The sequence below is a fragment of the Heterodontus francisci genome, chromosome 2 (genome assembly GCF_036365525.1).
Source record: "Heterodontus francisci isolate sHetFra1 chromosome 2, sHetFra1.hap1, whole genome shotgun sequence".
Taxonomy (NCBI): Eukaryota; Metazoa; Chordata; class Chondrichthyes; order Heterodontiformes; family Heterodontidae; genus Heterodontus; species Heterodontus francisci.
This window is the reverse complement of record NC_090372.1, coordinates 27,751,526-27,777,697: the sequence shown is the minus strand read 5'-3', so window position 1 is coordinate 27,777,697 and position 26,172 is coordinate 27,751,526. Positions and strand designations below refer to the sequence as shown.

Sequence of the window (26,172 nt, the reverse complement as noted above, 5' to 3'; positions counted from 1 at the left end):
TGTTGCCCATTTCTAATTGCCCTTGACAATTGAGTGGCTAGCTAGGCCATTTCAGAGGGCAGTTAGGAGTCAACCACATTGCTGTGGGTCTGGAGTTACATGTAGCCAGACCAGGTAAGGATAGCAGCTTTCCTTTCCTAAAGGACAGTAGTGAACCAGATGGGCTTTTACAACAATCAATGGCGCCATTACTGCGACAAGCTTTCAATTCTAGACTTTTTAAAATTAATTAATTGAATTTAAATTCCACCAGCTGCGTAGCAGGATTTGAACCCATTTCCCCCAGGGCATTAGCCTGGGCTTCTGGATTACTAGTCTAGTGACATACCACTAATCTACCATCTCCCCTTGTACGCATTTTCACCATGGACACCCAGTCCATCTGTACCTCCATCCCCACCAGGACAGCCTGCAGGACCTCCGCTTCTTCCTTGAATGGAGGCCTGACCAGTCCTCGTTTACCACCACCATCCTCTGCCTGGCTGAACTTGTTCTTACATTTATCCTTTTATTTCTGCAAATGGGAACCAGTATGGGCCTAGCTATTCTGCCTGCTTTTTCAAGGGATACAAGGAACATGCATTCCTGTCCTATGCTGGTTCCCTCACCTATTTTTCTGGCACATTTACGACAGTATTGGTGCCACTTCTTGCTCTTGCCCAGAACTGGAAAATTTAATCAACTTTGCTTCCAGTTTCCATTCTTCCCTTGTCTTCATGAGGTCCATCTCTGAGTCTTCACTCGCCTTCCTTGACTTGTCTACTTCCATTTCAGTGGCCAGACTGTCAACCAATATCTACCATAAGACTTGATTGCACTCCCCCACCTTTCCTCCTGTAAGGACACTATTTCATTCTCTTTTCTTCACTCCCATTCCACCACCCCACCTTTCCCTGCCTCTAGACTTGCTTAAAAACTGCTACATCTCCAACTTCTTCTAGTTCTAATGAAAGATCATTGAGCAGAAATATTGGGCTAGATTTTCCCGGCGCCATGGAGACAGGGTTGGAAGCTGGGGGCAATGGGGATGGGAGCAAAACAAGGGGGGAAGCCATGATGGGATGGCTCCCTGATGCATTCCCGCCGCAGGAAACTTATCCAGGGTCAGGCTAGTAACAGGAGCACTGTTTGCTCCATGGAGGCATCTAATTAGGGTGGTTAAGGCCCCAATTAGGGACGATTTTGTGGCATCGTCAGAACTTTGCCACCGGCAGAGTGGACACCCCTACCCCACGGAGGCCGCCAGCCTGTTGGAGGCAGCCTACCTGTGGCAGGCCGGGTGGCTCTTGGAGACATGCCCCAATGATAGGGCCATGTGGATGAAAGGCCATAATCATGGCTGCATCTGATCCTGCGGAGGGGTTTCCCCTCAATCCCAATGTCCATACTGGCTTCAGGAGTCTTCAGTGGAGTCCTTCCCTTTTGGCCAGTGAGGGAACCTCCATGTTGAGGCACCCTCACGATTGCGAACCTGCCTTGGCAGCACCCACCTCTCCTGGTGGGACTGCTGAGGCTCCACAGCTGCCAGCCCTCTGTTGGGCCTGCAGCAGCGGGAGCCCGCCCACCGTCCATAATAGGCATTTCCAGCATTTTCTTTGCATACAGTAGACATAATTTTTTTCTATTTAAACAATGAAAAGTTCTGTACGACAAATCATTCCAGATAACACTGCCCACCCCTTTTGGTCAATAAGAGGTAATCCTTGAACAGAGAGAAGTGAAAACAGTTCAGTTTGTGCAGACACATGACACAAGTGTAGGCTGAGATTGTAGACTGAAATTAATTGTCAAATGTTCTGTAAGATATAAAGCTAGCTGACACAAATTGCCTGCTGTTACATACCTGATCTGCTGCAAAGGAAATCTACTGGGACCCTGAATGTGCTGATAAAGAAAATCTCTAACAAAATGAGAATGGTCTGCATTTTCAGCCAGGTTTATTTATTTTTTGCAAAAATGTAGTTTTCAATATTGATTATAGTGTGAGTTTCAACCTTTCATTTGATGACATTCACTATTTGATGCATTTTTGCAAGTGCATATAATAGTCATATTTAGTATTTTTTTTCAGCAAGGATCAACCTTGATAACATTTAAACTACAGTTCCCACACCAATTTAGCAGTCTGTAAAATTATTTTCAAATGAGACCGAAGTAGTAGTATGCAGTTGCTTTGTAAAAATAGCTTGGTATTGCACATTTTTTAAAAATTGCATATAAACATCTTGCTCTGACACAGTGTAGGACCATTACGTTTTAAATAATAATGACACCTTAAATCATTCCCCTCTAACATAAAAACATCACAAGTGGGAAAAGGTGAGACTATTTTTTTAAATTATTGCTAATTGGCATAGTAGTGGTAAAGACACCAGAATCCTATGCGAAGGCATCCTGTGTGCCATTGCTGATGTGGACTGCCTCATCCCTGAGTGCCCTGCGTTATATTGTTAAATATATTCCACCCTAGGAGTAAAAGGTGCTACATCACTGACTGAAAACCGTGCTCGGTCGGCCATAGCTCAGTTGGAGTTAGCTGCTGCCAACAAAATGAACACATGACAAGGTATTTTAGCAGTGGTGGGCGGTGCTGATGCCATGTGGGGAGACCGCCTGTTATACCCCAGCAGCCTGACTGTGTGCTCCAAGGGAGGGTGTCCCTCCTGTCTGGGGGGCACCCTGTGCCCCACGGTGGAGGAGGCAGGGTGGGGACTGGCCCCAGCTAGCCCACGCCACTCACCTGATATCCAGGTATCCATCACTGGCTGGGTCTGAGGCCGGGTGCAGTCCCAGCAGTTGCCACCACTCCCAGTGGCGCTGCTGGGACTGAAGAGCTGCCAGCCCTCTACTTGGCCAGCAGCTCTTGGAGGTGGGACATCCTGCCTTGTTGTGGGAAGCCATGACCTTTAGCAAATAATTGCGTGAGTCACACAAAGTTGCATCGTGCCTTCCCCGGCCAGCGGAGGTGAGCTTGCCCCTAACTTTCCAGCCCGCGGGTGGGGCCACCACCTCCGCATTAAATCCTGGCCAGTATCTTGCCTATGTACACTTGGGTCAGGTTCTGACATAGACTCACAATACATACAATGCAAATCCAAGTACAGACTACCAGTAATGATCTAGGTGTTTTAACTTCACAACCTACGTAGACAATGACCGCTTGGGATAGACAGTATTGTAACATCTCAACTTCACATTACAATCAGTTTACAGACATGAGTCTTTGTTGACCTGACACTGGCTACTTTTGCTAAAGCTCCTGTCTAAATCAACTGGAAGCACATCAACAGCATCAAGTGATATCCCCCCTGCAACATAATTAGTGTAATCCCACTGATAATGCTAGCTATATAAATCTAGTCCTGTTCAATAATACCTACAAGAAAGCCTGCAAAGCTGGTACCTTCTAGGAGCCGACCCTTGGGTGGTCTGATCTTGTGTTGCCATTGTATAGCCTCTGTGGCTCCCATGTTAATGAAAACAGATTATGGCATGTTGCTGCTATGATGTGTGGCTGCTGAAAACTGTCTGAGGTGTTTCCAAACTGAGCCAGGTGTCTCAAATGAGCTGTAAGCTAATAATGGGCCCTTTAAACAAGAAAATATTTCAATTAATCTGAACAATCCAAGTGTTGCTACCCAAATGTGTCACAGCTTTTAGAAAAGTGAGAAAACAATTTGCAATGATATAACAGAATGTAAAAATTATCAAAGGCTATAATGGCCTTTTGTCTTTCTGAACTGCAAAAGCCTATTAACTGCCTGACTATGACCAACCCTACTGTGGAAAATGCCCATGCTGTCTTTTCCAATTCGGGCAAGTATAAAACTGTTGGGGTTGAGGAGATGAAGTGAAAGAGCTTCGAGCCTGATTAAATACAGTCAGTTCAGTTCTTTTTGTGTCCTTAAGGCTCCACTTTTTTTCCCCTTAAGTCTTATTCTGTATGTAATCTCAGGACCTTGTTTTCCTGAGTTTGTGTTGCTGATAGTCTTACATTGCATAATGTTGCACATTCTTTAGCTCTGCAACTCATTGATGTAAACAAAAAGGGGATAAGCAGCACACTCTAAACATTCGATAACACACGCAGCAGTTTAGTAGAGGAGTACCACTCGTCATGTGGCCCGAGAACCACTGATGGCTGAATACTTTCCCTGCTGTGAACTCTGGATGACTCACTCCTCATAACCTGATTGCCTATAGGGCACAGAGATGGGATTCAGTGAGGTCTCCCATTCCTCTCCGCTTTCAGGGGTAATCAGAGTAGCGTAAGCAGAATTAGGAGACCACTAAGTGAAAGGTGGATTCAGACCCCTGGCTCATCACCTTTTGTGGGGCAGTTAGTTGAACAGTGGGGCCTTCAGCAGGATGTGGCCCTCAAAGAAAGTTTAAATTTATAAGTGGATTTCTGGCTCCACACATCTACTACATGACCTCTCTTTTGTCTCTGAAAGATTGAAGGGACCCACTGCAGTGATCATGGTCAGGGATTTCTCACCTCTTGGATGCTCCCGTGTCCAGACATTGATATGAGCTTGGACATTTGCTCAGCTTTCAGATGAATTGCACATTTTAAAATAAATTCCTGATCTCAAAAAAGTTGCTGATTAGTTGCACACCTTTTCGAAAAACTAAATGGTCAACATTTATCTGTCCAAAAGACAGCTGAGATTGCATTGAAAACAATACATGTAAAACTCCCACTCCTCAGTGAGCCTGTTTCTATTGTGCAGGTGTAGCCTCTGCCCTGGAAGAGCAAAGGATAAGCATGTGCTCCGAATTCTCCCAAACTTCCCTTTTGTTGTGTGAACCAAGCACAATGACTGCACTGAGTATTAGTGAATAAAGAATTCAGCTTCAACAACAACTTGTAGGAGACCCTAGGACAGATGACTAAAAGCTTGATCAGAGGTAGATTTCGCCCCTTAATGTCACCCCCCCCCCCCCCCCCCCAACCCCCTCTCCCTATTAGGAAGTGTTTTCTTTAAAATGTAAATGCCAGCGAGGCAAACTGATTCTGCTACTAGTAGCTGGTTTTCTTACAGCCATTCAATCCCTTTCTGGCACCTTGAGGATCTTCTCGACCAATTCACTAACTCAACATCGTGTCCGTCAAACATGTTATGGCCATGGCTGTTCCATCAGCAAAACAAATTCACTGCCCTGGGGCAAATATCCATTTGTGGTTTCCGCCAGTACAAGAATCAATTAAAAACAGATTCCACTATATTTTGGAGCATTAATTGATCATTTCAGTCGTGGGTCATCCAATGTGATTGCAGCACTGATGCACTGCACAATGTAATTTAATGGACTGAATTGAACTCCTGGTGATGTGCCAGACCTCTCAGTCCTATCAACCAATTAAAGCTGTTAAAAGTGCAGAATGTGCTGGCCATGCTGATCAGCATGTTGGATGCTTAAGGTAAATGAGGAGGGTGCTCCACTTGTGCAGGCAAACTCGTAGAAAGCAGTCACTGATGCTGTGACACCCAGCTTGTTAAACTGAAGACGAAATTGTCCACGTGGTGTATTAAAAATGTCTTTGACAATTTGCGGACATATCTGCTAAGCGGTTTTAAAATTGTTAGGTTATATAATTAAGAGGCATAATTTATTTTGCCTCTTGATACCGTTTAAACAATTGCATTAAGTGAGGTGAAGATTTCAGAACATGTCATATTATATAACTGAACAGGAAACAACTAACCATATCCTGTGTCAGTAAAATCATATTCTCTGCAGCATACCACAAATTACCCATTACATTTAACTGCTTAACGCTGATATCCCAGGAACCCCACTTATAGGACAGGGCCATATACAGCTCTCCTCAGTTAATAGTTCTTCCCATTGATCAGAGGAATTGATCAGAAGTGCAAGATTACAATTTCTTTGTTTTTGATTTACTTTTCATTTTAAACGGTCCTTTTTGCCCCCATACGACTTTCTTTTTGCTGCCATCCTGTCCGCTCTCTCTTTCTCCGCTTCTTGGGCTCTTCTCTTCTCTTCTTCCTCCGCTTTCTTTCTCTCCTCTTTCAGCTCCTTGTACCTCCACTGGGGTAGTTCCAAGAAGTTGCCACCCTTCGTACTGCTCTTTCGGCGCACTTTCTCAGGGTCATAGGTTGGGGTGGGTGCCTTGACCACGCGTACCTTGGGCACCACGATCCCAGGCTGCACACTGCTCCACCTCAGCATGTTCAAGGGCATCAGACTACCCCTCCTGGAGGAAGCAGCTGTCACCTGCTTGGAGGGAATGCTCAGTGGCGGCAGGCTGGCTCTCCTTTCCTCCTTTTTTGGGACCAAGATTAGCTGAGAGTTCTGAAATAATTTTTGGTGTTTAGTATAATCCTTTACCAGAGCTTTCACTTCCCGAGATTTATGGCTTAGGATCTCCTGCACCGTGAACCTCCTCTTGCCCACGCAAGGAGGACTGCTCGGGCAGATTGTCCTGCATCCAGTTGCAACAAAAGGGCTGGAGATGCTGGTGGTCATCCTGACCATGTGGTCAAGTGGCCCATCTTCTTCCGGATCATGGGGAAAGTTGATGGTCAAGGCTGACGTGATAGTCTCGCAGATTTTTTCCAAGCAGTTCCTGGGTTCATTGGCTTTAGCTACGAGTTCCTTCAATTTTGGCCACTCGGGCTTATACCCGTCACTGAATTGGACAGGACAAGGCCTGGCCAGGAGTTTGCACATAAGAGAGACGGTTTCATACCGCCCTGTAAACTGTGCCCATTGTTGTGGGGTAAAACCCCTCCTTGGATCTGTGGCATTAATATCTGCACCTAGAGAGAAAACATATATGAATATAATGTATTTCTCCTTTCTAACAACATTACCTAAAATAAAGTCTGTCACAATAAAGGAAGACCACCTGGAATTAGTTATAATCTAGAATTAATTGTCAGGCTTGGCTCAGAGATAGCACTCTCAGTCGATTGTGGGTACAAGTCCCACTCGAGAGATCTGAGCACATAATCTAGGCTGACACTCCAGCGCAGACTGAAGAAGTGCTGCACTGCTGGAGGTGCCATCATTCAGCTGAAACATTAAAACTTGAAACCTTGTCTTCCTGCAAAGGGGGAATGTAAAAGATCCTTATCTATTCTGAAGAAGAGCAGGGAGGTTCCCCTGGTGCCCTGGCCAATATTTATCCCTCAGCCAAAATCATTAAAAACAGATTATCTGGTCATTATATTATCGCTGTTTGTAGGATCTTGTTGTCTACGTTTCCTACATTACAACAGTGAGTACACTTAAAAAGTACTTCATTGACTGTAATGCGCTTTGGAAAATGTAAGATTGTGAAAGACACTATAGAAAGGCAAGCCTTTCCTTTAGTTTCTCTTTTGGTGGTCAATTTAATTTTTTTATGCATCAGGTAACAGCACATTTATTTTACATGATCAAACACTTCCAGGTCAGGTTCATTTATGGGTCAGATGCAAGGGTTTCCCTTAAGTTCAGCCTAAGAAGATTAGCCAACTCATCAGTGTGACACGTTCCATTTCGCAGACCCTCTTTCACTGATAATCTTTGAATAAAGCTATCTATTTGGTCCCAGTTAACAACAAATTGCATTTATACAGTGCCATTTATCCAGAATAGTTATTAAACTCCAGCCCAGTTATCGGAGGTTACTAACATTATCAGAAACAATTAAGCATTGACTGTCAGAATGAATATGGTTGGTGTGATTAACAGCAGCAATAATAGCAGAAGATATCAGGACTGGTGACCAAAAGCTTGGTCAAAGAGGTAGGTTTTAAGGAGTATCTGGAGGATTGAGGAGGGAGTTCCAGATCTTCGCACCTATGCAACTGAAGGCTCTGCACAATTGAAATCAGAGATGTGCAAGAGGCCAGAGTTGGAGGAAGGTGGAGTTCTCAGAGTTGTTAGGTTGGGGAAGATTACAGAGATGGGGAAAATTTTGTACTGCGAATTTGCATCCACTAGGAATTGATTAGAAATTATCCCGGGGGCTTAGCCATGGGTGGGCTATGGTCCATCCAATTAAGACCCAAATCTGATGAGCTGCGTGTCCATGCTGAATATGTAGTGGGAAATGTCTGAGTTCTGTTACTATTGACCTATATCCACAATGCTACAGTGCAATCTACTTCTTCTTTGGCCTCGTTATCTCGAGAGACAATGGGTAAGCGCCTGGAGGTGGTCAGTGGTGTGTGGAGCAACGCCTGGAGTGGCTATAAAGGCCAATTCTAGAGTGACAGACTCTTCCACAGGTGCTGCAGGGAAATTTGTTTGTCGGGGCTGTTACACAGTTGGCTCTCCCCTTGAGCTTTTGTCTTTTTTCCTGCCAACTGCTAAGTCTCTTCGACTCGCCACACTTTAGCCCCGCCTTTATGGCTGCCCGCCAGCTCTGGCGAATGCTGGCAACTGACTCCCACGACTTGTGATCAATGTCACAGGACTTCATGTTGCGTTTGCAGACATCTTTAAAGCGGAGACATGGACGGCTGGTGGGTCTGATACCAGTGGCGAGCTCGCTGTACAATGTGTCTTTGGGGACCTGCCAGTGCAATCTACAGTGCAATCTACTACTACACTCAAAATAATTTGCCCAGATCGCACCCAATGATCCTCATTCCAGAAGAAAACAATGGAGGATTCTGAAAAACCAACAGGACTGGTCTAAATCAAGAACGCTTGAGATGACAGGAAATGACCTTACAGGACACAGTTTCCGAACAGAATCAGTAGCGTAAACTAACTGAATTTGCTTGTTTAACAGGAGGCAATGTTTAGGTTCCTGATCAGTAACTCAGGTAAAGAGTAAATAAGCCATGCGCAGAATTCTGTGGGATAGTCTCTTCCAAATATCACTCGGTTAGTGAAGGAAATATTGTTAGTGGAGTTACAAAAGTAAAGTGGCACAGCAGCTGTGTGAGCCCAAGCATCAGTTCAGGTCATTGTCTGACCACCATAAGTGGGGCACACTCAAATTTCTATTCCTAGCCACACCACTGAGCTAACACATCGATGGGCCAAGCGGTCTCTGTCCTTTAAGATTACATGGATCTATAACTTTTATACAGCCAGCAAAGAGAGAACACTTTCAGCTTGGTAGCCTAGCCTACATTGGAAACCAGTTTATCTACAGAATAAAACACTGGCATTGCAGTGCTGAAGGGCATTATCTATCATTGGGCCTGGAACTCTCTACCTAACAGAATTGTGGGAGCACCTTCACCACAGGGACTGCAGTGGTTCAAGAAGGAGGAACAGCACTACTACCTTCTCAAGGGCAACTAGGGATGGGCAACAAATGTCGGCCTTGCCAGTGACACCCATATTCCCAGAACAAATTAAGAAAAAACTTTGGTCAATGGCCAAGTGTTCATTTTCTATTGAATTCCATGTCCATTGCTGATGGTGTTCTATTGATGCCTTTGTAATGCAATAACAACACAGCATAATATTTTTCTTTCAATTAATTGGCCTGTACAGGTCTCTGAACTCAAGGTGCAGCCATTGGAAATTTATGATACACTTGCAAAATTCATTAAGAGTGCCACTTACGAAGTGCTGCAATGTGCTGAACACCAGTTTCTAGATCAACTACTATGTTAGTGTATGGATCCAAGCACTTCCCTCCACAGATTTTGGTAGTGCTATTGTGAGGAACTGGCAGTCCAGAGGTTAGAGAACTCTCAGTGGAGTAGAAAGGAGGGAAAATAATTGATACCTGCTCTGACAAAGCACCCAGGTGAGAAGTACCTGTTGCAAACAAAATTAACAACAACAAATGCCCTTTCTGTTTTCCAAAGTTGAACTGAGATTGAAGGTTTGAAAAACACGCCAGAGGTAGCTATTCTACTGGGAGGTTCACATCCTGTAACTCATTCATTGCCACCGTCAGCTCGCACTTTACAGGCTTCATCCATGCTACAATACTCAGAGGATCATTTTGTATTCGCCCACCACCTGGGATTAGAATCAGAGAGCAGAGAAGGAAGCAATTCAAGTCATTATGCCTCCACCTGCTCTTTGAAATGAGTCCCACTCCCCCACTTTTTCCCCATAGTCCTGCAAATTTTTCCTTTTCAAGTATATATCCAATTGCCTTTTGAAAGTTACTACTGAGTCTGTTTCCACTGTGCTTTCAGGCATTGCCTTCCAGATCATAAACCACTGTGTAAAAAATATTCTCCTCACCTCCCTGTTCTTTTGCCAATTAATTTAGATCAGTGTTTTCTGGTTACTGACCTTCCCACCAGTGGAAACAATTTCTCCCATGTACTCTATCAAAACCTTTCATAATTTTGAGCACCTCTAGTTAATCCCTCCTTAACCTTCTCTACTCTAACGAGAACAATCCCAGCTTCTCTGATCTCTCCATAACTGAAGACCCTCATCACTGGTAATATTCTAGGATATTTTCTGCACTCGCCCTAAGACCTTGACATCCTTTCTAAAGTGTGGTGCCCAGAACTGGACTCAATGCATCAGTGATTTATACAGGTTTAACATAACTTCCTTGCTTTGGTACTCTATTTATAAAGCCCAGGATCCCCTATGCTTTGTTAAAAGCCCAATCAACATGTCCTTCCACTTTCAATGGGGAATGTATTGGGAATAAGGCAAGATGTTATCCAGTGTCGTCAATGCCATTGTCAGTACCTACCCGCCAACATCAGGGCTCTGACACAATCCGTTCTCCCTTGCATTCCTGCTTTCATCAGCGCAGTGAACCCATGGATGTTCCTCCTCTCGATATCAATTCCAGGAAAATAGTTCATCAAATAATTTGTGATTGTCACGTGTCCTGCAAAAAGTATGGTGCAATAGTGCTTAAAGACTGTAAATCACATAGAAACAGCCACACGCAGGGAAGTGGATCTGAGTTTGCAAAGACACATGTTGCAGCAAAAGCAAAGCATTAAGGTGGTGGGGGGAGGGTTACGAAAGAACTCTTTTGATTCTGGGACCTAAGTTTAAATCCAACACAGAATGATGGGATAGAAATCCCTTTCCTAATACTGGCTGTAAGAAAGAAAGAAAACATTCATTTATATAACAACTTCGACAACCAGAGGATGTCCTAAAGTGCTTCGCAGCCAATGAAGTACTTTTTAAAGCGTAGTCACTGTTGTGCAGTATAGCAGCTGATTTGCACATCAAGGTCCCACAAACAGCAATGGCCAGATAATGTATTTTTGCCAAGGTGATTGTGGGACAAATGTTAGTCAGGACAGTGCAGATAACTCTCCAGCTCTTTGTTGAATTAGTACCATGAAATGTCTTCCATTCACCTGAGACTATGACAGCAAGAGATGTATGTAGTTAAGTTTGGACAGGCTCAATTTACAGAATATATTTTCCTTCATTTTCTAATGTGAGTGAATGAAAATCAGAATGAGTATAAAATGGTGAAAATTAATTTTACAGTCTTACCAGTTTTATCACCAACATCAACGAAAATGAGGAAATATACCTCCCCCCTTCTTAATGGGCACAAGTCCAGAGCACAAAGATGTCTGCATTCCAGATCAGATTCATATTAAGTTACTACACTCCCAGGTTGGCATGGCAAGTCTCTGCCAATTGTGCCCATTTGGAGGGCTTTATCACATTGAGTCCAGATTCCTGGGTGCAGAAGCACCCATGGTCATCGAATCCAGTGTTAATCACCTGACTTGCAGGGACCAATAGGCAATTGCAGCCTGACAGGTCTGGTTCTCTTGCTGCTGCTACAAATACTTTAAGTTACTTTAAATTTAGTTAAAATTAATCTAAATTCATCATTTTTTAAAAATTGATCAGCGTTTGGTAATCAAGGACCTGTGGCCAGCTATCAATTGAAACCACACAGTTGTGTCCTCTGCTGCAGTAATTGGTTAATTGAAGACCACCCCTGATGAGCAGAAATCAATTGAAGCCAATTAAAAACTAAGGCCAAGATCTCTGTTTCAGTCAACTCAGAATGATTAAGTTCCTGGCAATCCCACTCCTCTTTGTGATCCTGGAGGATTATGCTGTTCATGTTTGCTGATTCATGAGAGATGTCAGGTTCGGGCTTATGCTAATGAGTCTGTGCAGAAACCTGGGTGCAACATTTAAAATGTAAGTGTTTTTGGGGAAGGGCAAATTGTTATTGGGAGGGGTGGGAAAGGGGCATTGGAAATGTATTTAATTTGAGGGGTATGTCTTTAAAAATTTAAATTGTGTTGTACAGGATGTTACATCATCATATAGTGGAAATCAATCAAAGCACCAGGCATGTGTTTCATAGTTGAAGTAGAAACATGTATCTTTTCTCAATATTTATGCTGAGTGTTTATACTCCTATATTCTTCCTTATAAATCTATGTATATATTTTGTAGATATGTGAATTTATATACACAGCAATAGGTGTATTTTAAGAGAATTGGCATAAGAACTGGGGTGGGGGGAAGATGAGGAGAATCATTTTTTATGCAGCATGACCTGGAATGCCCTTCAGAAAAGATGATGGAAGCAGTTTCAGTAGTAACTTTCAAAGGGAATGGGATATACACTTAAAAAGGAAAATTTTTCTGGGCTATGGGAACAAGCAGGTGAGTGGAACTAATTGGATAGCTCTTTTAGAGCTGGCAAAGCACGATGGGCCAATTAGCCTCCTACAACATTGTAAGATTCTACGACACTTATGGGTGGATGGAGGGGTTATCATAGGAAGAATGTTGCATCTCCGTCATACATTACAATGTATAAAACCAGTTATAGGAGAGGGGGTATTGTCATCTTCCTGAAAGACTGGACCAGTGCCTCTACATGAGTAGTGGGCAAGAGGTTAGCAAACAATAAATACTTTGGTTTCAATGGTGACAGCTTTTCTGCAGCTTTTATTCATCACAGTGCAGCGTGACATGGAACTTCACAGGTTAGCTGCTGAACCAGACAAAAATTCACCACCCTTCCCTTAATATAATTTACTGTAAACATCCAGAACTGGGAAGGGATGTGAAGTTGACAACTGTGCTGATAGCATCAGCAGCACTACGGATGAGAGAGGAAAGGGTGATGACATTGAAGGATAATGTTTATCCTGCAGATCAGTACTGCAGTGTCATAATTTTTTTCCCTCAGCTATTGGCTGATTTCTGTCCCTGTGAGTGTCTTTCTCTTCCCTCCTTCCCTAGGGATTACAGCATCATTACGAACTGCTCCTTGTGGTTCTGTTTTCATAGAAAAAACATTGAGGGCTACCAGATTGATCCCACGAAAGGATGTGAGAGTGAGCAGTTCCCCAGGTTAAGAAGTCAGAGTGAGTGGATCCCTGGGGAATGAAGTCAGAATGAGTGGATCCCCAAAGAAACAGAGAGTGAGCAGTACTGTAACAATGTTCTGGGGCCTTGTGTTGTAGTCTCAGTGACAGAGCAAAGATGGTTTTGCACCATAACTCCAGTTTAATGTCAGGACAGTTGGAAAAGGGGTTTTCTATACTAGTCAATCTTCTGTTGCACTGTGTAAGCGCAGTCAAGACAGAGTATTAAGTGGGGTTAGAAGTCATGGGGATAGTTGGACAAAGATGATTCAATCCCATTTTAAAATCATACATTCTGTCCTTATTCTAACACCAATTATAAATTCCTATGTGCATATTTATAAGGGAAATTGCCTATGTAAACTTGTCACAAGGTAATTGCACCCTCCTGCCCCTGGTGATGCTGCAGTGCTACCGACACCCATATTCCAAAGCTTGAGAGTCGATAGTCAACTTAACCACTTAGCTCAGGTCTGCTGTGACAATATTAACTCTATCGTTGAGCACCATAGCTCATAATATCCATCTCTGAATGCAGTGACTTTAGAATGTTTATGATGCAAAATATTCAAGTATTTTTCAACTTGTTAGCTGAAATTCCATTTGAATTGTAATCAACTCATAATTGAATGGATAAAGCAGCACCAATGAACTCTATGCATGCTATTTCACTGCGGCAACTAATTATTCAACACGAGACCGAGCATGGCGAACTTTGCCCACTTGCAATGACTCGTCATTCATTAACCTTACGGGAGTGGGGTGGGGTGGGGGAAGGGTGGTGATGCATCAGCAGAATCATTAAGATTCCACTCTGTTGTGGACTGTGACCAAACTGACCCCAGTCCTTCAAAATCAAATCCAGATTCCAACTAGTTCACTGGTACTGCCATATTAGAGTTAGTGATACAAGGCAGTGTCGGGGATCATTCCCTTGGGAACTTTTGCCACATTTCACAGAACCTTCAAACACACTCTGGACTGGACCCTATTGAAGGCCCAGTACAACTGTCTTGGTTTGCATGGAGTACACAGTTTGGCTTTACTAGAGACCTGAACACAAAATCCAGGCCAAGACTTCAGTACAATGCTGAGGGAGTGTTGCACTGTCAGAGCTGCTGTCTTTTGGATAAGGCATTAAACCAAGGCCCTGCCTGCGCTCTCAGGCAGATGTAGAAGATCCCACGGCACTATTTTGAAAAAGAGCAGGGGAATTCTCCCCAGTGTTCTGAGTAATATTGATCCTTCAATCAACACTTAAGACTGATGAGCTGGTCATTACCACACTGATGTTTGTGGAGCCTTACAGTGCACAACTTGGCTGCCGTATTTCCTACATTATAACAGTGACTACCATTTCAAAAGTACTTCATTGGCTGTTAGTGCTTTGGAATGCCCTGAGGACGTAAGAAGTGCTATATAAATACAAGTCCTTTTTCTTTGAAACTTGACACTCTTAATATCATGCTGGGTATTGCTAGGCATAGGTACAACATTCAAAAAAGGTGTAGTATATTTCTGCTGCAAAGGCCAGTATTTTATATTGTGCCTTGGGCCAGTGGTTCTCAGCCAAGGATCCAGGAGCCCCTAGGGGTCTGTGTGAAGATTTCAAGGGGTCCGCCTATCTCCACCACACAGACGATTTAAAATAAATTTAATGCCGATCTTGAAGTTACAATGTATAAAACCGGTCGGTTATAGGAGAGTGGGTATTGTCACACAGTGACAGTCTACCCACCTCACAGTGACAGTCTACCCACCGCACAGTGACAGTCTACCCACCGCACAGTGACAGTCTACCAACCGCACATTGACAGTCTACCCACCTCACACTGACAGTCTACCAACTACACAGTGACAGTCCACCCATCTCATACTGACAGTCCACCCACCTCACAGTGACAGTCTACCCACCTCACAGTGACAGTCTACCCACCTCACAGTGACAGTCTACCCACCTCACAGTGACAGTCTATCAACCTCACAGTGACAGTCTACCCACCTCACAGTGACAGTCTACCAACTACACAGTGACAGTCTACCAACTACACAGTGACAGTCTACCAACTACACAGTGACAGTCCACCCATCTCATACTGACAGTCTAGAAACTTCATATTGACAGTCTACCCACCTCACAGTGACAGTCTACCAACTACACAGTGACAGTCTACCAACTACACAGTGACAGTCTACCCACTACACAGTGACAGTCTACCCACTACACAGTGACAGTCTACCAACTACACAGTGACAGTCTACCAACTACACAGTGACAGTCCACCCATCTCATACTGACAGTCTACCCACCTCACAGTGACAGTCTACCAACTACACAGTGACAGTCTACCAACTACACAGTGACAGTCTACCCACCTCACAGTGACAGTCTACCCACCTCACAGTGACAGTCTACCCACCTCACAGTGACAGTCTAGAAACCGCATATTGACAGTCTACCAACCTCAATGACAGTCTACCAACCTCAGTGACAGTCTACCCACCTCAGTGACAGTCTACCCACCTCACAGTGACAGTCTACCCACCTCACAGTGACAGTCTACCAACTACACAGTGACAGTCTACCAACTACACAGTGACAGTCTACCAACTACACAGTGACAGTCCACCCATCTCATACTGACAGTCTACCCACCTCACAGTGACAGTCTACCAACTACACAGTGACAGTCTACCAACTACACAGTGACAGTCTACCAACTACACAGTGACAGTCTACCCACCTCACAGTGACAGTCTACCCACCTCACAGTGACAGTCTACCCACCTCACAGTGACAGTCTACCCACCTCACAGTGACAGTCTACCAACTACACAGTGACAGTCTACCAACTACACAGTGACAGTCTACCAACTACACAGTGACAGTCCACCCATCTCATACTGACAGTCTAGAAACTTCATATTGACAGTCTACCCACCTCACAGTGACAGTCTACCAACTACACAGTGACAGTCTACCCACCTCACAGTGACAGTCTACCAACTACACAGTGACAGTCTACCAACTACACAGTGACAGTCTACCAACTACACAGTGACAGTCCACCCACCTCACAGTGACAGTCTACCAACTACACAGTGACAGTCTACCAACTACACAGTGACAGTCTACCCACCTCACAGTGACAGTCTACCCACCTCACAGTGACAGTCTACCCACCTCACAGTGACAGTCTACCCACCTCACAGTGACAGTCTACCCACCTCACAGTGACAGTCTACCAACCTCAGTGACAGTCTACCAACCTCAGTGACAGTCTACCCACCTCAGTGACAGTCTACCCACCTCACAGTGACAGTCTACCCACCTCACAGTGACAGTCTACCCACCTCACAGTGACAGTCTACCAACTACACAGTGACAGTCTACCCACCTCACAGTGACAGTCTACCAACTACACAGTGACAGTCTACCAACTACACAGTGACAGTCTACCCACCTCACAGTGACAGTCTACCCACCTCACAGTGACAGTCTACCAACTACACAGTGACAGTCTACCAACTACACAGTGACAGTCTACCAACTACACAGTGACAGTCTACCCACCTCACAGTGACAGTCTACCAACTACACAGTGACAGTCTACCAACTACACAGTGACAGTCCACCCATCTCATACTGACAGTCTAGAAACTTCATATTGACAGTCTACCCACCTCACAGTGACAGTCTACCCACCTCACAGTGACAGTCTACCAACTACACAGTGACAGTCTACCAACTACACAGTGACAGTCTACCAACTACACAGTGACAGTCTACCCACCTCACAGTGACAGTCTACCCACCTCACAGTGACAGTCTACCCACCTCACAGTGACAGTCTACCCACCTCACAGTGACAGTCTACCAACTACACAGTGACAGTCTACCAACTACACAGTGACAGTCCACCCATCTCATACTGACAGTCTAGAAACTTCATATTGACAGTCTACCCACCTCACAGTGACAGTCTACCCACCTCACAGTGACAGTCTACCCACCTCACAGTGACAGTCTACCAACTACACAGTGACAGTCTACCAACTACACAGTGACAGTCCACCCACCTCATACTGACAGTCTACCCACCTCACAGTGACAGTCTACCCACCTCACAGTGACAGTCTACCAACTACACAGTGACAGTCTACCAACTACACAGTGACAGTCCACCCATCTCATACTGACAGTCTAGAAACTTCATATTGACAGTCTACCAGCCTCACAGTGACAGTCTACCAGCCTCACAGTGACAGTCTAGAAACCTCAGTGACAGTCTACCCACCTCACAGTGACAGTCTACCCACCTCACAGTGACAGTCTACCAACTACACAGTGACAGTCCACCCATCTCATACTGACAGTCCACCCATCTCATACTGACAGTCTACCCACCTCACAGTGACAGTCTACCAGCCTCACAGTGACAGTCTACCAGCCTCACAGTGACAGTCTACCAGCCTCACAGTGACAGTCTACCAGCCTCACAGTGACAGTCTACCAACTACACAGTGACAGTCTACCAACTACACAGTGACAGTCCACCCATCTCATACTGACAGTCTAGAAACTTCATATTGACAGTCTACCCACCTCACAGTGACAGTCTACCCACCTCACAGTGACAGTCTACCCACCTCACAGTGACAGTCTACCAACTACACAGTGACAGTCTACCAACTACACAGTGACAGTCCACCCATCTCATACTGACAGTCTACCCACCTCACAGTGACAGTCTACCCACCTCACAGTGACAGTCTACCAACTACACAGTGACAGTCTACCAACTACACAGTGACAGTCCACCCATCTCATACTGACAGTCTAGAAACTTCATATTGACAGTCTACCAGCCTCACAGTGACAGTCTACCAGCCTCACAGTGACAGTCTAGAAACCTCAGTGACAGTCTACCCACCTCACAGTGACAGTCTACCCACCTCACAGTGACAGTCTACCAACTACACAGTGACAGTCCACCCATCTCATACTGACAGTCCACCCATCTCATACTGACAGTCTACCCACCTCACAGTGACAGTCTACCAGCCTCACAGTGACAGTCTACCAGCCTCACAGTGACAGTCTACCAGCCTCACAGTGACAGTCTACCAGCCTCACAGTGACAGTCTACCAACTACACAGTGACAGTCTACCAACTACACAGTGACAGTCCACCCATCTCATACTGACAGTCTAGAAACTTCATATTGACAGTCTACCAGCCTCACAGTGACAGTCTAGAAACCGCATATTGACAGTCTACCAACCTCACAGTGACAGTCTACCCACCTCACAGTGACAGTCTACCCACCTCACAGTGACAGTCCACCCATCTCATACAGTCTAGAAACTTCATATTGACAGTCTACCAGCCTCACAGTGACAGTCTAGAAAACGCATATTGACAGTCTACCAGCCTCACAGTGACAGTCTAGAAACCGCATATTGACAGTCTACCAACCACACAGTGACAGTCTACCGATCTCACACTGACAATTTACCAACTTCACAGTGACCGTCTACACACCACATACACTGACAGTCTACCAACCTTAGTGACAGTGTACCAACCTCACTTTGACAGTCTACAAACCTCAAAGTAACACAGGTTCCCAAATTTTGAGGTTGTGCAGGCATTTATCCTAGTACTGTTTTATTTTGGGCGGGGGGGAGGGGAAGGGGGGGGGGGGGAAGGTAAATCGGGGAGAATACAGCACTGGTTGGTGTTAACTGACCACAGTTCCTGCCAATCATTCTTCCTTCCACAACTCAGACTCTTCCCAGCTCCTTGCCACTTTCATTCTCTGGCCCATTTCCTCCCTGTTCACTTTCAGTTCTTTCTCCTGCTCCGTGCTGCTTCAGGTCAGCGGCTGTCTCTGGCCCATTCCTTGGACTTCTCCAGTCCAAAGTGGTGGAAGCTATGCTACAGCTGTGTAGAGCTCTGGTTAGACCCTATGTGGGCACAGCACCTCAGGAAAGATATATGTTGTATTCCCTTGAGTAGAGAATCTTAAGGGGTGATGTAATCAAGGTGCTTAAGATGATTAAACAATTTGATAGGGTAGATGCAAATAAATTATTTCGGCCGGTGAGGGAGTCCAGAACAAGGGGGCATAACCTGAAAATTACAGGTAGGCCATGCAAGGGTGATGTCAGGAGTACTTTTCATACAAAGGTTAGTGGAAATCGGGAACTCTCTCTTCCAAAAAAGCTGTAGAGGCTGGAAACTGAGACTATTAAATTTTTGTCAGGTAAGGATATTAAGGATTATGGAACTAAGGCAGGTAAATGGAGTTGAAATACAGATCAGTCATGATCTAATTAAATGGCGGAACAGGCTGAATGGCCTACTACTGTTCATATGCTTCATTCCCCAGGCTTCATCAGCCCTCCAATGCACCAGTCTGACAATTTTCAGGCACCTCTTGAAAAACTGCTTTGTGTGTTTTAGAAACGCTAACAAATGCCCAGCAGTGAGTTTAAGACCATAAATCAATCTCAGGTTCTGCTGATGAACATAAACCACCAGAGCTTTGCTTCTGCGGTTACCAATCTCAGCACAACTGCCAGATTAAATTACTGCTTTGTAGCTTGTTGTCGGGCTTCTATTAACTGATATCTGTGTTTTACAATGTCACAGCATGTTCCTTCAGTTTGCACTGTCTACCTTTAAATGCCTCTAATATATAATATCTGTATAACACAAGCAAAAGGTTGTATTTCAACCATTACTAAGATGCTAGCAAGAGATCTGTGCAGAACAGTCATATGATTGCCACTGGCCAATCACATTGCTTGAAAACAGCAATGCAAGTGGAATGGCTATGAGATTACTATTGGTTAATGAGGAGATTCAAAAGGGCACTCGGCTATTATCTTAACTTGGATCTTTGGGTAAATTAACTGATTCTCTGGCTCGCACTCCCATTGAGCTCAGCTTCTTGCTGGGATTGCTGAATTTCTCCCAATGTGTTCCCTCCAGTCTTGCAAGGGAACAGATTGGTTACTACAACTGTATACACTCTTTGTGTTTATATGTGTGTGTGTATATGCCTTTGACTTTGTTTCCATCCTCACATAAATACTAAGCTGTTTTGAATACTTTATAGCTGGGAGAAGCTTCCCTAGTTTATTTTTTCCCTTGTAGCAAATTAGCATTGCAGCCTTTTCATATCAGAAGCTGTTTGGCACAGATAAAATTATCCAATGCATTACTGAGTGAGAGCTGCACTGCTGGAGGTGCCATCTTTATGTTAAACCTAGACCCCACCTTCCCTCTCAGCCAGGAGGGCAGAAAAGATGCTAATGCACTATTTTGAAGAAGAGCAGGGGAATTCTCCCCAGAGTCCGGACCAATACTTATGCTTCAACCAAGGCCGAAAGCAAATTATCTCGTCATTTATTTCATTGCTCTTTGCCTGGCCTGGCTGGGTGCTTTTCATTACAATAGTGACTACACTTCAGAAGTATTTAATTGGTTCTAAAATGCTTTGGGACATCCTGAGGTCATGAAAGGTGCTATATTATTACAAATATTTCTTTCATTCAAAATTATTTTGACAAACGCAAAATACTGCAGATGTTGGAAATCTGAAATAAAAACAGAAAATGCTGGAAACGCTCAGTATCTGTGGTGAGAGAAACAGAGTTAATGTTTCAGGTCAATGGTCTTTCATCAGTTTAACCTTCAGTTCTCCAAAGTGGTCACATTAATGAAGGTCAATCACCGACATCTAAATTAATCCTGTCTGAGCATCATTACAAACAATGAAGGGGCCTTTTACTGGATTTCCTAAGGACATTTACAGAAATCTGCTAGCGGTTGTAAAGATGGTCTTTATGAATGCTACAGTCACTTCAAGCCAAACTCACAGTCGCAATTTACTTCAATTAGCATCTATGACACTTTTCTAAATAGAAAATGAGAATCCTGAATGTTATAAGGGAGTTGGAATTGCCGAGATCAACACAGTATGCTGGAAGCAACTCAGTCCAGCACAAGGCCCAAGGTGGTTAAAGGGGCAGGGCTGTAATTCTAGGTGGAAATTTGAAATTTGGATATTGAAACCTGTCAGGTTTAAGAACCCTGTCAGGCAGCTGACAGGAATGGCACCCAGCTTTGAGTAAGGGAACCCTGCTTTTGAGGTAGGGCAGCCCACTTCGAGGAAGAGCATGCCATACTGACGAGGCTGTCGAAATCTAACAGCAGTAAGTGCAGCACACAAGGAAAATACTCTTGCCTCTCTAACTCTGGAAGTAAACTCCATGTCATCACAACCTCATGTTTGAAGTATCTGGATACTGAGCTTCTTAAAATAAAAAGACATTGCAAAAAATTGGAGTGATCCTATAATTTTTAAGGCCAGTAAGCAATTCTTTTATAAAAAGGAAATCAATACATTGTTGAATCAAGGAGTGCATCAATGCTGCCAACTATATTTATCTATAGTTAGGAGGCTCTGGTTGGTATAGTTTGCACATATCAACCAGAATGGCTGCCAACTTCAACAATTACTTGAATTTAGATAATGCCTTTATTACAGTATAATGTCCCAAGGATTTCCACAGGAACATAATCAGCCAAAAACTGACACCGAGCCAAAAGAAGAAGATATTGGGATAGGTGGCGAAATGCTTGGTTAAAGTGGCAAAATTTAACCAGCGTCTTAACAGAGAAGAAAGAAATAGAGAGGCTAAGAGTTTTAGGGAGAATATTCCAGAGTTTGAGGCATAGCCAGCTGAAAGTATGGCTGACAATGGGACAGAGGAAGTGGGGGATGTGCAAGAGGCCAGTGTTAGAGGATCACAGAGATCTTGGAGGATTGTAACGCTGAGGCAGGTTACAAAGATAGGAAGGGGCAAGGCAATGAAGGGATTTGAACACAGGGTGAGAATTTTAAAATCAAGGTGGACCAGGATGACAAGGTAGGAACATAGGAACTTAGGAGCAGGAGTAGGCCATTCAGCCCATCGAACCTGCTCCACTGTAGGTCAACAAGCACATGCCGACTTAAGGAATGCTGACCTCAGGAGTCAGATAGCGAGCCACAAGCGAAGTAGATCTGTGACACAAACTGGACTGACCTGTCCTATACTCAGCTTGTTACACCAGATCACCCCCAGTACACCAACATGGCACTTCCATTCTCCTACAGCACCTACAGTTGGGCATTAATTATAAACGAGTGCACTTGCTTGAATTAATTATTAGAACTGATAATAAAGCACCATTGATCATGATCCATCTCCATCACTGCAGGACGATAACATCACAGGAGACAGAACTGAACGGGTTCCAGTACATTGACTCCTGCTCCAACTATTCATTTTAACCTGAAGCTTTTAACTAAAAGGTTTTTGATTGTATGTCAAGGCTATTACTCTGCCCATTGAGTGCTGAAGTCATTGATAAATTTCTCTTTGTTGCTGTGGCTGGAATGCTACGTGCAGTGACCCTCCCTCTGGTTGAATTATGACCTTACATTTTAGGGTGTCTTGAGGAACTGTCTTTGTTATTCTATGAAGAGACCCAAAGCTAGAAGGGTAAGTATGTACATGGTAACTTCTGTATTGCATTTACGTTCAGTGTGCTTTCACACTGCTGAACCAAAATACTGTCAAAGAGGAAGCAGCCTTAAGCTGCGGTTGTCCCATGGCAATTTTGGATGTGCCTTTTGCTAAATTAAAAGGACAGCAATGATCATTTCTTTTTCCTATGTGTCAAGATTTCATGGAAGTAACAAACCTCAGATGTTTTCCAATCACAATCTGAAGTCGTTGCAATCAACCGATTGGATCATTTAGGAGAAACTGGGCCCACTCAGGACCAGCAGATCAGTTACATTGTAGGACCTGAGACAGCCATTTTAGAAATATGCAAGTGGAAAGAGTCACAAAGTATAAAATAAAATGGAGGGGGGGGGGGAGGGGGGGATCCTCTTTCGCACTCCTGAAGCGGCCAACTTAAATGTGGCATTGCATTGGAAGAGGTCTATGAGTAGGCTGTGAGGCCATCTCCCTCCTCAACTGTTGGGGAGAAGCAAGTTAAAATAAATCTAAAATGGAGGGGTGAGGTAGAAGCATTCGTGACAGAATGTACTAGAACTAATAAATGTATTGGACATTCCAATTCTTACCTGCTTGTGCTGCGATAATCAGAGCCGTGTTTCCCTCTTTGTCCTGCCAGTTGACATCAAGGTGAGGGCACTCGGCCAAGATGAAGACAATGTCCATGAACCCCTGGTAACAAGCCACTATCAGCCCAGTCTGGAAGCAGAAACCGCCCAGCAGTGTTAGACAGAGTTTGGTGTAGCACAAATCAGAAATTGTAACTAAAACCCACACGTAAAAATCTGACATAAAGATGATCAGGCATAAAGGAAATGTCAATGAAAAGGGAACAAATGAAAGAGCTGGGAATCGCTGAGAAACTGAAGGAAAGGAGAAGCAGAAAATGAAATAGAATACAAGATCGATTGTAGAAATTAAGCATTTGTAAGTATTTAAGCAGTATCACGCCAATATTTAAATTGTTAACAGCTCATGCAAAATTAGTGCGCATGAGTGAAAGTGAAGGAGTTCAGCGTGAGTAAGATTGCAAAGGTCACAGACTCTCTAGTATTCTCAGCAGAAGTGGACTAAATATCATTGGCACAGTGAGGATAAGAGAAGAGTGAACTCAACTACTTATTCAGTTTTCAACGTTATGCATTTCTTGACTTCTTCTTTGGCCTGCCCGAAACTTACTGGTCTTCCAGTGCAAGGAGCTGTCCACAAACGAGAATTGCAGACTGGCACATTCCAAGGTCCAGGACTACATGCTGAGGGACGCACTAAAGCTTGGGGCAGCTGCCACAAAGGCTCAAAGACTGAGGAAAGACCACAGTCTAAGGCCCTCCCACCATAGTATACTGAGTGGCTGGAAAGTGTGTAAAACCCCTTGGGCTACATGCACTACAGAATGTTTGATGATGTGGGAAATAAAGGGTTACCAAAGTTCATAGTGTTAAAACTGTTTTTCTCCCTCTGAATGTGTTATCTGTGTGTATGGGACAAATGTGATTATACAAGGGACACAAACGTGATTATAGGAAAAAAACACCAATGTGATCAAGTAAGGGGACACAAATGCGATTATAGGAAAAGACACAAAATGTTATCAAACAAGGGGACGCTGCCTCCTGAAACTGCTGTATAAATTAATCTGCTGTAACTGAAAAATTTCAAGAGACTTCTGTTCTTTGAAGGCTCTTCCCTGCGTGATATTAGTAATTAAAAACTTTATGACTTCAGCTTACTTCTAGTGCTTTTCTTCCACAACATTTGACATGAAATGGAAATGTACATTGTAAATGTAAACTGTAATGGCAAACTGATCTTTATCGCACTTTATGTAATGACAAATTTGAATTGTTGTGTAATGCACTTTACAAATTTTATGAATAAAGTATAGTTTTGGAAACAAAAATTCTTCACTCCCCCCCCCCCCCCCCCCCCCACCACCAACAACTCGTGCCTGGGGTATGACCTCACTCATTAATACTATGGCCAATTAGAGCATTCCAAGTTACTACCAGGGATTGGTCCGAGAACAGAAAAGAAAATCAACTAAAAGCAAATAATGCAGATGCTGGAAACCTGAACTAAATTGGGGCGGGGGAAACTGGAAACGCTCAGAAGGTCAAGCAAGCAACTGTGGAGAGGTAGGGTAGGGCCAAACATTTCACATCAATGACCTTTGATCAGAAGCAGGAGCTAATAAACAGGAACGAAGCCAGAGAAAAAGAGTCAGAAGGGGGAAAAAATGGCAGAGGATAGGTGATAATTCAATGACAGAACAGATGACAATGCAAGACAAAGAAGGCGATAATGGGAGAAAGTAGACAAAAAAGGTATCGCTGAGACTTAGGCCCTGTGATCTGTATGGTGAAATGCAAAACAAATCATATCTAGCCACTGAGACATTCAGAAAGCCTGAAATGGTTTTCTGACTGTTCACCCACAAGCTTGCTGTTGTTGCAACCTGTTTTGCTGAGCATTATTTAAAAATGAGCAATTTCCTTACTATTACGGGAACCACCAGAAACTTGGCAGGAAATACTTCAAACTGCTCTATGTTTTTCATGAAATGTTTTCAATTATTTAATGTAAACTTCCCTGCTCTCCCACTGCTACCTAATCATAGCTAAACAATGGGACTTATAGACAATGAAAGATTGTTGGCAGAAGTCTACATAGATTCATAGAGTCATTATGGCACAGAGGAAGGCCATTCAGCCAATCGAGTCCATGCTGGCGCTCTGTAGAGAAATTCAGTCATTCCTATTCCCCCGCTCTATCCCCGCAGCCTTTCAAGCTTATTTCCCTCAAGTGCTCATCCAATTTCCTTTGAAATCATTGATACCCTCACAGCAAATTCCAGGTCATTACCACTTGTTGCATAAAAAACCTTTTCCTCACATTCCCCCTGCATCTCTCGCCCAAAATCTTAAATCTATGTCCTCGAGTCCTTTACAATCAGCTGTATTTATGAAGCCCAAGATCACACATGCTTTGCTAACCAATCTTTCAATATGTCCTGCCACCTTCAAAGATCTATGCACATGAATCCTCAGGTCCCTCTGTTCCTGCATACTCTTTAGAACGATGCCACTAAGTCGATATTGCCCTCCCTATCACTTCTGCCAAAATGCATCACCTCACACTTCTCTGTAAACCTCCAAAATATATAGGAATTAGTCAGTGTAAAGCAACAAAAATTACAGAGTATCAGGGGTTAATGCCTGTTGTATAAAAAGATTAAGAGTACATACAATTCAATCTCAGAGTAACATGATGAATATGAGTCAGAAGGTTGTGGGCTTAAGTCACACTCCAGTACTA

The 26,172-nt window shown here is 43.9% G+C and overlaps 1 protein-coding gene across 1 annotated transcript in view; it reads right to left on the bottom strand.

Annotated features, from left to right (window-relative positions):
• Nucleotides 1-4,965: 4,965 nt before the first annotated feature.
• Nucleotides 4,966-26,172, bottom strand: part of ankrd33ba (ankyrin repeat domain 33ba) — a 43,664-nt gene continuing 22,457 nt past the window's right edge. Inside the window, exons 2-4 of the mRNA XM_068050102.1 lie at nucleotides 23,427-23,556; nucleotides 10,649-10,789; nucleotides 4,966-6,788 (exon numbers count right to left, since the gene is read on the bottom strand). Of these exons, the coding sequence (XP_067906203.1) occupies nucleotides 5,914-6,788; nucleotides 10,649-10,789; nucleotides 23,427-23,556 (1,146 nt within the window). The 3' untranslated portion in view covers nucleotides 4,966-5,913. The remainder of the gene's footprint in view (nucleotides 6,789-10,648; nucleotides 10,790-23,426; nucleotides 23,557-26,172) is intronic.